Below are 14,106 nucleotides of genomic sequence, written 5' to 3' on the forward strand. Positions count from 1 at the left end.
TTATAATTACGGTAAAAAAAAAAAAAATATAAACCGAAACAATTTTACACCATGCAGTTTGTGTCTATAAACATTTTAGTCATTCTTTTGGACCTTTTGGTAATGAATTATATTTTTAGTGTCTTGAGTCAAAATATTTAACTAAATTTTGTTCTTCAAAAACAATTACGGCTCGTCAAAATTGGTGTCTTTTAAGGCAAAAATATTGAGGCTTTTGTGGTTTTAATAATTACAATGTTGTTCTATAATTAGTAGTGTTTTTATGTGGCATGCATAACTGCTGGAGCTTGAAAGTTTTTAATTTAATTTAATTTTCATTACTTTTTGTTCTTTAGTCTTCTGCTTTTTCATCAATCCAAAATTAATATTAATAATTAATATTATTTTAATTAAGTTTTGTATTAAAAATGAAGAAGCAATGTTTAAGATATGTATTATACTGCAATACTCCTTAAAATTTTATTTAAGTACATATTTTAATAATCACTACCTGATTTATACGTTTTGAAACATTTTTTGAATACATTGAAAGTTTATAATAAATACTTATTAAAATTCATTACATTTTTGACTTATAAATAAAAATTATTTATATTTAAATTTGAAGTAATAACCTGTGAATATTTTAAAATCTGAAATTAAATTAAAGTTTGGTAGTAACTAGTAGATTTTTAAGATATTAAATATATAAAACCCATATATGAAACAATTTATCAGGAAATTTTAAGCACAAATATGCTAAGGCCAGTGTGAAGAATGTAGTCCTTATTGTACTAATAAAACAATTAAACTTAAATCACACGTCTCAACAGGAAAAAAATTTAATCGATAACTACCAAATTAAAGCAGTTTATCTAAATTACCAAATACTATTGCAAAATCTATAATGCAATCGTCATGATCAAAACCATTGGTATTCTTGAGAGAACCATGTGTAAGTGGGTCTTTTATAAGAATTGAATAGATGGTTTGCAAAATGTGTTAACAACGACAAGACGCGCGGTTAGAGATATCGAAGATACTTGGAGCCTTGGAGGTAGATTGTGACACTATTCACAGTCTTAGATATTATATTTAGAGTCATTAGTAATTAGTAACATTGCTCAATACTTAAAATATTGACTTACAATTTTTAATTTATAATTTTGCTTAAAAAGTATTGAATTGAACAAAAAAATATTCATATTAACGAATGATGGAGGATATTTATTTCAAATGCTGTGTTGAAGAGTTTTAATATAACAAAAGTGATTACTTCGATTAAAATTATAAATTAATACCTATCTACAGACTAAAGTGCAGCAGTCATAAAATAAAAAAGTTATCATATTGAATATGAAGTAACCTACCTATAGTTAGTTACGTAAAATATAGAATATATTTTATGAACAAAAAATATTTTATTTACAAGTTGTCCGGTAGGTATTTTACCATTATTATTATGTTTATAATAATCTTTTATGTGTTTAAAATACAAGTATAATATTTCAATTTAATACTTAGTATTTTTTGTTCATAAATTGTTTACATTAAGTATTTAAAAAAAAAAAAAAAAAAACGAAGCTCGATTACAAACAAGTTATGTGAATTGAGATGCTATGACAGTATTTTTGGTTAGTATACCATAAATTCTAACATTGTTTTTATAAGATATACCTAATTCTAACTGGAAAAAGTTGTGTTAGAAGAATGTTTTAATAAGTAGTCTATTTTATGGGATACTTGGCTCATAAATGCATTTTAAATTTTAATTGTTTACGTGTAAAATAAAACTAAGGGTGGACTCTAATAAAAAAAAAAAATATTAATCATCATTAAAAATTATTGAAATGTATAAAACGTAACTCGAAGGTTTAATAGTTCTATTTAATAAATTTATTTTAATAACTGACTATATTACTTGAAAATCAATTTGAAAAAATGAGATAAAATGTATAGTTACAACATCACTTAAAAATCTAGTTTTTAATTTCAAATCGGTTAAATTGAGGTGAAAATTGTAATAAGCATACATATTTCATTTTAGAAAAAATTTTCATTTGTAAAATATTTTTAAAAAAATGTGAAGATTATTAAACAATAAAAGGATAATCTAAATTAATAACATTAAAAATTATAAGACAAATCTATTTAGTGTTTTATAGTTTTTAGTAAACATTTTTTTTTGAATGTTTTACAAGCACATTCATTTTTAATATTTTATTATTTGAGCAGGTTTATTATTATTGTAAATAAGATTAAACTTAATTCGTAATCATTTAAAATTTTATAAAATGATTTATTTTAATATTATTAAATGTTAAAATTGATAGATTCGTTTGAAATTTAAATCCATAATAAAATTTTAGTCTTGAATTTTATGTTATTGACAATCATCTGATAATTAACAAAAAAAGAGTCAATTTTATTGAAGAAAAACAAACTTTATTTATTAGTGAATTACATCTACAATGTTAATGCACATACAATTATTTATATTTTCGTTATCCTAACTGGTTTTGATAATCTATACACGAAAGTCGCCACCGCTGTTGTAGTATTATTTCTAAAAATAAAATTAAAATATTATTTTTTTGAATATTTTACTATTTTATTTTTTTATCAGATTTTTGACTTATTATAATTCTTGTTTCTAAATAAACAGTTGCATGGCTTACTTATAGATATGTTATAAAGTCAATGGTTCTAATACTGAATGTTTGAAAATAATCATATTTCAGTGGTTATAACAAGAGCTGTTATTTAACGATGTATTGATAATAATCAATAGAACTTTCTTTATAGTTAATATTCAATACAAAGAATTAAATTTATTGAAATCATTATGCATATTTTTTAATCTCTCGATGAGAAATATAAATGCTTACATATACACATTAAATATATAATAAACCTTAAGTAATTCATAAATAATAGACACATTATACTTACTTACTGAAAATGCAATTAATATGTCATAAAAATATAAAGTAAAAATAATAGAGGAGAGAAACTGTGTTTCTTTCAAAAAAACTCCAGATGATATTGCTTCAACTCTGATATAAAACAGTTTAAAATCTTTTCATTAAGTATAATACATAATGATAGTTTAAACCCCGATGGAACAAAGTCATCTATTTCAAGGTTTTTTACAATTTTTTTCTACTATATATGTAAGGTTGACGGCATTAAATGCTTTGAGCGTGTTGCATTTTATGATTCACTGAAATATGTAATAATTAATTTTTGAACCACTATCATGGTTATACACTTAAGTCTATTAAATTTGACAACATTATGGAAGTAATAAAAATATCTTGTCATAAAAATAATTTAAAAAACAGAAACTTCCAAACGTCAAAATCAAACATGACTCTGCGTCCGTAAATATAGTAATAATACAATATTTTCAAGTACCTGCACAATGTAAAGAACGAAAAAATGGTAAAATATATTTTGAATTCTTGTTAGGTTTATATAAATATACACAATGCACGTATTATATTTGAATAAAACATACATCAAACATTATTACTGTGTATATGAATATATATGTGTATTTATATAGATACATTTATGAAAAAACACACAATACGTATGGATAATATTAAATAATTTAAATCAATGTATTAATGTTTTGACGATTTATGTATTTATCGACTGAAATAGTTGCATGCTGAAATGGAACAACTTAATGTATTAATTTATATTAAATTATATGCAAACTGTGAAGTACAAAGTTATTGTTAAAGTTTTGGAACATGTTAAGAAAGCCTAAATACATATAGAAGAGTATGACGTTTTCTAAAAGTTGACGTTTGTTATGTTAGCAATGGCATTTTTTGTAATTAAATTTAAGTTCAAAGGGTCCTAAATATTTATTTTTTTTATAATTTATCTATGTTTATTTAGTTAAATTATTAAAGAATACTCGTATTGTATAACAAGTGTCTTGGTAAAAAATAGTATGTCTTAGTGTGATATAGTATTGTATAGTCACTATACTATAGAGTAATAATTAACACATCGGTGATAATATTTATTGGGGGAAATCATTTTTGAACTGTGCAATTATTGTTTGTTATATTTTTGTGAAATACATGAGTATGTCTGATTTATACTGAATTATTAACTTTGGATACCTACTATTGTAGGAAAAATGTATTTGTTATTGTTAATTTTTTTAACCATCATAATATATTTATTTATTTTTCAAAATTTATTTAAGGTATTAACTGCATGGTTATTCCAATAATTAAATTACGTTAATCTAGTTGTATTTGTACATTTATTCACTTAGCTAATATTATTTAATAAAATGTTGGAGTTCACTGTTCAGCTTTGTTGATAAAATTCATTAGTTTTCTGGATGTTTAAGGAGTAGGCGTCAGTGAAATCCTCATATAGGGTTTCCGGTAATTTCTGTTTGAGGCGTATTTCATCGTACTGATGGCATTCGAGAAGTATATGCTTGACCGTAATGAGTAGGTGAATAGGTATATATATATATACCATATAGTGTATATATTATACACTATATATTCCAGTATAAAACATTTTAAGACCTGAGGGGGTAGGTGGCTTAATTATAATTTTTTGCTTTTGATGATATTTATCTTGATTTCAATAATATTTATATTGTTGATTCAATAATTTTTAAAGAATAAAAACTTATTACAATTTACCGTTCTAAAAGTTTTCATCTATTTTTTTTTCAATGCTATTAAAATACTAAGGACTGGATTATGCTTAAAATAATTGACCAAGTTAGTTTACATCTTGGGTATTAATTTATGTTTACCAATGATAATTTTGCTATATTTTTTACTCTGTTCTATAAGATTATTTTAGATGTAATGGCTGGAGAAATAATATATAAATAAGTTAAACTTGTCTTATCTATATAAAAATTTTAAAATAAATATTTAAGAGTTTTGGTTTATATCGTAATAGAATTATGATATACCAAATATGAAATCAATAATATTACTATTTTTATGAAAAACATTACTACTACATTATATTTAACTCAATGGTAAGTCAAAAATTTAAGGTTATTGGTTTTATTTTTATTTCAATGGTATAAAGCTTGAACATAAGTATATTTCCATTTTCGATAATAGATCATTATTTTTTTTTTTTTATTTTAGTTTTATAATATGTAGCAATATGAATGCGGTGTTTTACACAGCTTCACTAAATCTTATCTTTATATTTACTTTTGATATTATAGAGGTAAAAGATATCCACGTGAATTAATACTAGAATTATTATATTTGTTTAAAAAACATAAAAGTATTTTGTGATTCAAAAATTATTTTATTTAATCTAACTCCAATAAAATATATTATATTTAAGTATAAATTGCTGTAAATAATTATTATGTACAATATATTAATATAAAATAATAAAATATTACTAATTCTAATTCTAAATTTTTCTTTAATTTTTAAAAATAATTAAAGAGATAATAATAAAAAAATATACAATAACACTATATAAGTTAAAAAAGCACTTAACTCATTACTCAGTAAATTATCAATTATATATATATATGTGTGTGTGTGTGTGTGTGTGTGTGTGTGTGTGTGTGTGTGTATTTAGTATATACCATACATTATTTACCTAACAGTGAATTAAATATTCAAATAAAATGCTACGAATTAAATTAATTTAATTACTAAGTCCAAGTTACGTATATTGAATAAACCAAAGAATAAACGTAATGGTTTATATTTACTAATAGATAATAATCAACAATTTATTTTTCTGAAATAAATTTATAAATATATTTATATCTTCATTTATTGATATATATTATATGCATATATTACTTAAAATTACACATAATTTAATATTTAATATATATGTATTTATGTATTATCCTAGTATAGTATAGTTTAATCCTAATCTTTATTTAAAGACTTAAAGTATATAAATTTGGTGAATAAATTATGTACAGTTTGTATTTATGTAGAATTGACAATATTGTTTTGATTGAGAACATTATATTAATAAAATATTAACATTTTTTTGTTTTTGTTTTTGAACAAATTAATGTTAAAAAATTAGATAAAAAATATGAATTCAAGTATCCAATAATTATTGCTTATACATTGTTTCAATTGTTTCAATAATAAAATAATTGAAATGATTCAAAATTCTATTATTAATTTGAAAGTTTTGATATATTTAATGTAATTGTGCATTTTCACATTAAATTTAATTTAAATGTCTCAATGAAGTAATGAAGCATTTAAAAACATTAGAAATATTTTGGATTTTTAATTTTCTCTTAAACAAAAAATCTTGTATATTGAATATTGATAGAAGTAATAAAATAAATCAATACCATTAAACTTTTAAGAAATATTTATGTATTCAAAAATACTGTACAAAAAAGTTTAACGATTTTCAGAATGAAAAGTATGGCTTTTACTATAGAAAGAATTATTATACTTCAATGTATTTACAATTTTTTTTTTTCGATAATAAAACGATTAGTTCTAGATACAACTATATATGATTCAATATTTAAGGAACAATGGTTATTTTTTTTTATAAATCTATCTGTTTGGTGTGATTGTGAATATTATAATGATAGGCCGTAAACCAAAGATACATTGTATTGTATATGTGTGTGCCTGTGTATTTATGTCTAATAGCTTATGGTAGATCTTTATTTATTATATGGAATTAACTACTTAGGGTAGGTATAAATAAAAATATATATAAATTTAAAAATAGGGACAATAGTTGTATTACGCATTTATTCGTAGGTTATTAAAAAAAATAAAATAACCAAAGGACTTTTTACTATACAAAATAATTTAATCGGTTGTTAGCGAAAATAATGAAATCCATGGCCTATCCATGAAAGAATTCAACGCAATGAACTTGGGTATAATGTTTTAATTAATAATTAAATATACATAAATAGCTATAAATAAATATCGTAGGTATTATTTGTATAATATACCGATGAGTCTAATTGATATTTTTTCTAAACCTATTCGCGTAGAGTTTATGTTCGGACTGAATGAACTGAATTTAATGTCCTATGGAATTAAGTGCTAATATGTATTTTACAGGATTAAAGCAGTTTTTTTTTTTATTATCATTTTTAATTTCTTTTAACGCCATTTCATCGTCCACTGGGACTGCAGGACCCTTTTTTTTATTTACCCGTACCTGAATAAGACAAATGAATCATCACGTTTCACGGAATATTCAACTTAGGGGTAATGTTTATAACGTCCAACCCGTGACTCATTTATGTCGTGGTTTTTATATTTCCCCGTCAAGTTCGATGGCCAGTCGTCATCAAACCGCACGCACATGGCAGTGAATCATGTGGAGCCCGCGCGCGGTCCCCACCAAAACGGTTTTAGACACATGAAAATATTCGGTTCACATGCACTATACACTATTCACGAACACACACATGAATACACGAGCCTCTTGTGTGGAAGAAGTAACAATACCGACGCAACTGCCAAATGGCCCAGTTGCTTCCATGTGGTTTTGACTTTACGATGTACTGCCGCGTGTGCGTTCACGATTTTTGAACCCAATGTGCGATACTAAGACCTAAGTTCGAAAAATATTATCTTTTCAAATCGAAGTGAATAGTGTGGTATAGTTGTAAAGTAATTATTATTATTTGATTTCAAACGAAAATGAATTTTAAAAGATGAAGTGTTTACTGTTGATTTTGTTCATCGCGCAAACTGTATACCAAATCAGAGGTAAATTATAATATTATTTAAAAAAAAAAAACATTTTTTTTTTTTGTGCTAATAAATTTTCATTTAAACATTTATTATGTGTCGCTTATAATTGTTTGAATTTGATTCAAGTTACCATTACCATGTTTTAATATTATTTTTATTTTAAAAAATGTAGAAGGTTTTTAGTGTTTATACATTTTTAGAAAAAGATTAAGTAATTACTGAATTTTAGTACATATTATATTATATACTAAGTATTTATCAAAATTAACTGAATTTGTCAAAACAAGTTCTTTGATGTTCAGCCAAATACTTTTATAAAATTTAAAATACTTTAATAATATATAGTCTTTAATGTCCTAGTGAGAACTACGTAGTAAGTTATCTACTTTTAAATTGATTTTATTCCATAAATTGTAATTTAAAACAAATTATTGTTATATTTTTGTACTAAGCCTAAATAATTTTATTTTTATTTTTTAGATATAAGTAAGTTTTATAAATTTGATAAAAGTTTAAAAAATGAAAAAAAAATTTTAGTAAGGTAATTTACCGGAATAAAAATAATCATCAAATTGACGTTACATAATTTTGTAGTATTTTAAAACCATTACAACTTATAGAACTTTGAAAAAAGTTTTATGAAAATCATGAATTGTATAAATTGTTTATATTCATATGAGTTATTGGGTCTGAAGTGGGTCAAGTACATTATAATAAGTTTTGAGCTGTACATACATTTTAAGTTCAAAGTGATGACCAAATAACGTAAGAGTAAATCATTCAAAATTTGACACAAAAATACGATTTTTTTAATATTTTTCCAGTTTTAATCCTAAATATGTTTGAAGGTTAAGCAAAAACCATATTATACATAACTCGTGTCGCTTATTAGCCAATTGTAATGAATGTGCCACGAACATTAGCCAAACATTTGGGGTACTAAAGCCAAATATTAATTAATATTTTTTAGTTTTTTTTAAATTTTTGTGTACATGTATTGCAAGTCATAAGTTTGTTATCATTATATTTCTTTTATAAGGCAATCACACAGCCGCCAATTATCATTGAGGGTTAGTAAATATTTAAACTTAATTTGAACTGTGGAAATAAGAGGCGCTGTAAACATATCTAATAATATAATCAAATATCGTTTAAAACAATAAAATTACTATTAATACATATAAAATTGTATTTGGTATTATAAAAAATTATGGACAAATATTATTTATATTATTAAATAATCATTTTCATAATTCTAATGTTAAGAAATATCGTACGCAATCGAGCTATTAAAATGAGCAAATCTATGCAATCAATCTTACGATTTATCACCGTTATTTGTAATTATTGCCAATGCAGATAGTGATTATAATTACTTACCTACTTACTTTAATAATTAAATACATGATGTGCAAAATTTGTATGATTTTTAATTATTAAAAACCCATATTATTTTATTTTATAATTGTTTAGTTTTTAAATATTAAATAGATAAAACATATCTTTAATAATATGCAGGTTGTTTTATTGGTTCGTTTACCGCGTATAAAATAGTTATATTAAATGTTTAAATAAGTGTATCCAATACATAAGACAAATCAATAGAATTCCTATTTTCAAAACAATAAATTCTATAAAAATAATTGGATATCACACTTAGTCTCTGTATAAGGACGTACCACGAAATTATGTAAATTTCTGTAATTAGTATTTTATATTACAATTATGTGAAATAAAATAATAGGTTTGTAATGTACTGCATAGCATTATTATTATTATTTCCATGCATCAAATTGTATTGTACATGATAACTAGTGTGTTGTCCACATTTTAATGCCATTTAATGTGTACTACATCTTCTGATGTTGTGTGTTAATTATTTATAACAAATGCTTCAAGTACTATAAACTATAGTTTGGTTTAAATCCCTTGGAGCCTTTAAAAGTAACCACATTGACTAACCTTTAGTACCTAATGCTCTTAATATTAATATTATATTGGACACGTTGTAATATAACACTATAACTGTCACGAATAAAATATATATTTTATTATTTACAAGTAATTTGTCTTATATATGTCTTATGTTAGAAATAAATGTGCTAAGTACTAATGGGCTTTTTTTTTTTTTATCTAAAAGTAATTTATTACAAATTACCTTAAACACGGAACACCCATTGTTGAAATAACAGAACCTTAATACTAATTTTAATATAGAAATATCGTGTTACAAGAGTAGTTCATGATCATAGTCTGTTTGATTCCCCTAAAACTACTTAGAATTAAATGGTTATTAGTGTTATTACAAACACTTTTTTAATAGGGGTTAAGCATTTGGTATAACTTACAGTGTCTTAGTCATACACTATTATTATAAAAATGGAAATAGTAATTTTCTATATACGACTTCCTGTAAAATATCGTTGTATCAACAATATTATTAATGCATTATAATTTGAAAATATCTCATACAAATATTGGTTTAAATTAAATGAAGGACTTTTAAAGCAGCGATATAAATGTATAGTTGTAGCTTTGTAGGTATTTATTTATTACTCAATTTATAATATTTATATATTATTACCCATTTTCATTTGTTATGTAGTTACGTATATATAGACATCTGTTAAGTTTCTTATCTGTTGTATTTGAATTTATAATTATTATAATAATTAATATTCATAATATTGTTAAACAATATTTAGATTTTATAGATATGTAAGAAATTATTTTAAAAACAGCTTTAATTATAAAAGTAATAGGAAAAAAAAATACATCCAATGAGCATTGCGTTATTTCATTCTTATTTCTCTGTGTAGTATTTACCAGTTTAAAATGAATTATAATTTATAAAGCAATAACTTTTAATGCAGTACTCCCCAATGAAAAACAATACGTAAAAATTTGTATTATTAAAACCAAAAACACACGACGATAACAATATGAAATAAATATCGATGATAAAATAAAACGTGTTTCAAGGTTAAATTAGACAAGGTTCGGAGAGTAGCTGTTTAATCAATACTAATATTATAAAACTGAAGAGTAAAGGAGTGTTGATGTTTGAACACGTTATTTTCAAAAATCAATAGACCAATTTTAATAACATTTATAATAATTAATTTCTTGAGACTCAGTAAGTGTTCTAAGTTTCTTTTTTCAATTTCTATAAGTTGATAATATACTTATGCATATATTTAATTTTGGCTTATGGAAATCGTATATTTTTTTGTTTATATTCATGATTGTAACGGGTTATAGATATACAAGTTGAAAAACAATAAGGTATGGACCACACGTTTTTATGGAATTTTTTTAAAATAAAATAATATGATATTTAATTTAATGTTTGTTATTCAAATGTACAATAAAAGGTAATGTCCTAATATTTAAACCTTATAGACTCGAAATCTATTTGACCAACGTTGACAGAAGTTTCAGAGATTGTCTTTAGAGATACGAGGAAAGTTATTAGAGAGTAGTTTGAAACACGTTCGAAAATATATCAACTTACCAAATGATAGATCGAATTCGCAATAGGTGGATTGTCCATCTCGCCCGAATTAGTTTACAAAACAAGGTACATCAATGACGATTCACCCGTGGTTCGCCATATTTTATGTTTGCTTATAATCTTATCCTGGGCGAAGTCGGGTTTTACAGAAAGTGTAAATGTGTAGTAAACAATAAATAAAAAAGATGCCTACAGATAATTTAGGAATTTACACACTTCATAAAAATAACGATATTTCTTGAAGTGGTAGGTTAAAAATATCTACGAAATCAATCCAGGTAATATATTAATTATGATAATGTTTGCAATCATCATTAAAACGTATTTGTAAGTAAAAATAAAAATAAATATAAATTTTTTTTTTCATAAGTATCACAGTAAAGGCACATAAATAAAGAATATGGTATTTTTTATACGAGGGTAATTAAAAATATTAAAAAGTAGTCAGTAATGTATTGTATGAGTATTATGATGATTATTTAAAACATGATAAAATATCGAATTACAACTAATCAGTCGTTTTAAAGAATATTGTTCATTAGTACGAATATTACTCAGAAATTTACGTAGGAACAACTTGTACAAGAGTATTGTTTAAAATAACCGAAAGTGCAATGGCCCATATGGTACTAAGGTGTTTGAATAATTATAGAATAATATAATATAGATGGTTCATAATAATTATAATTAATTCAGTTGTAAATAATAATATACGGCTTTCGGATATTATGTTTAATTACAAACAAATGCGGTATAATATCTTTCGTGTTGGGCGGTGTGTGTGATGGTACTATACTACAATAATTATGGTGTAGTGCATCTGTTTTCACACCTATTCGCACATGTGCTTACCCCTTCGCACACTTGCACGGTTCACGTCTACACGGCTTTGGAATTTCTTCGTATAGCTTTGTGGTAGGAAATAGCTCTTAAAAAATATTTCACGTAAACATCTATCCCGAGAAAAGTACAAAATATTTCGTACTTTTTTGTTTTAATTTTAATTTAATTTTGTAATAGCCTCCGCCGCATTCACCGCCTACCCGGTTTTTTTTCTTTTTTTTTTTAAAACAGTTTCATTCCTACACGCTCCCGATTTAAAAAGGGATTCCTGACCTCGTGACCGTCCACAGAAATGCGTTAGTTCTTTTTTTACAATGAACTATATTATATTATGGACGCGACGTGTATCACAGCGTTCGTGCTTCGACGTTTAAGTATAATAATATACTCCGTATAAATACCCATAGGTATAGGATTCCTGTTATTGCCCATTGTTTGGATTTTATCTATGGTTCACGTTAGTAGTCATGTAATATCATATTGTAAAATCTATACCTATACTATACAATCAACCCTTTCCTTCGAACAGGTTACCGTGAGGAGCAAGTGAGGCCACAGAGATTTATATTTATTCACGAAATATATGTTACATGACAACGGACGCACGAGTATTTTTATATTTGTCTATACCTGTTTTTTGTGCGTATACGTCCTAATCATACTCGTATATTTATTCATTTTCAATTTCATAATTTTTTTATCTCGGATTTGTTCTTGAAATCTAGACGTGATCATATTTTAAGGATTGTAGTTAACTGGCGCCTGGCTATATATGTATGATACCCATTCTCCTAAAAGGTTCGCTTATCTTTTGTTTATTGCAGATTACTGATAGTATTCCTTAACATTTCAAAAATGAATGTGTACGATCAATAGAAACTGTAATATTATTGGTTACATTTATGTGGGAACAATATTTGAATGGGTTATTTAAGAATAAAACAATTTTTTTTTTTGAATTCATTTTATTTTTATTTTTAATTGATTGTGGAATTGTTATAACTACTGTAATTACACAATATTTATAATATTTTATAAACTTATTGTTTTTGTGATTATCAGTCTGTTGTCCCCGATATTCTTTTCATAGGCCCCTCATACGCGTGCTTTTCCTACGACGCCATTTTTAGAATCCCATCATCTATAAATATTTCGTTGGCCGGACAACAACAATCACTAATGTTTCTTGCTCGGTGTATAAATTAAATTTATTTTTTACAGTACAACCATCAAATAACTTATAATCAGCTGCTTCCTGTCAATCATTTGCACATGTTACTGCAATAATCAACACACTGAAGAAAATGTATTAATTTTTTTTTTAATTTATCATTTCTATGCTTATTATAATATCATATCATACAACCCTTAATATTGAACTGGAAATTGTTTTATGTAATATTAATTTTGATTAGTTGCATTCATTTTATTTTGGTGATACTCAATATATATCGGAACTGTTTTTTTTTTATTATTATATTGTATAAATTTATTATATAATCAATGGATTAATATATTATAATATGCAATTTCGTAGAATTTCCATCTATTTTTTTATGCTGAAACGTTTTCATGTTTTTATCTTAATTTATTTTCAAATCAGTTTGATGGTCCATCGTATTTATTAATGTCTTAGGTTTTAGTGGAATATAATAATAATATATGATACGTAATGCGTATTGATAACATGTAAGAGTCTAACATTAACTGGATTATATAAAATATTATACCTACGAAAGTTACAGACAGGAGACTGATTTAGATACAACGGACGTTTTGGTTTCGAGGTTTTGTTTTAATTGTATAAATTATGCAAGTTGAAATTTAGAGCTCAATCCGAATCAGTTTACCTTAACGGAAACTTTTACTCGAGGGACCCGAATAATAGCGGACCAACGACGGGTGTGATACAAGACGCCAATTCCGTGAAATTCGATACGCTCGAAAGCGTTTAAACGGTAACGAGAATATTATGTTAGTCACACACACACTACACACACACTTCAGACACTTTTTTAATTGACTTTTAGACAGTGC

At 24.7% G+C, this 14,106-nt stretch overlaps 1 protein-coding gene across 3 annotated transcripts in view; it reads left to right on the top strand.

The window, feature by feature from the left end:
• Positions 1-7,353: 7,353 nt before the first annotated feature.
• Positions 7,354-14,106, top strand: part of LOC112598654 (lachesin-like) — a 74,124-nt gene continuing 67,371 nt past the window's right edge. The window contains exon 1 of one of the 3 annotated variants that reach the window (XM_025345180.1): positions 7,354-7,727. In XM_025345180.1, coding sequence (XP_025200965.1) covers positions 7,673-7,727 — 55 coding nt within the window. In that variant the 5' untranslated portion in view covers positions 7,354-7,672. The remainder of the gene's footprint in view (positions 7,728-14,106) is intronic. The other 2 variants (XM_025345179.1, XM_025345178.1) reach the window with 2 other exon arrangements.

The sequence above is a fragment of the Melanaphis sacchari genome, unplaced genomic scaffold (assembly GCF_002803265.2).
Source record: "Melanaphis sacchari strain LSU unplaced genomic scaffold, SCAv2.0 Contig49_pilon_pilon, whole genome shotgun sequence".
Classification (NCBI taxonomy): domain Eukaryota; kingdom Metazoa; phylum Arthropoda; class Insecta; order Hemiptera; family Aphididae; genus Melanaphis; species Melanaphis sacchari.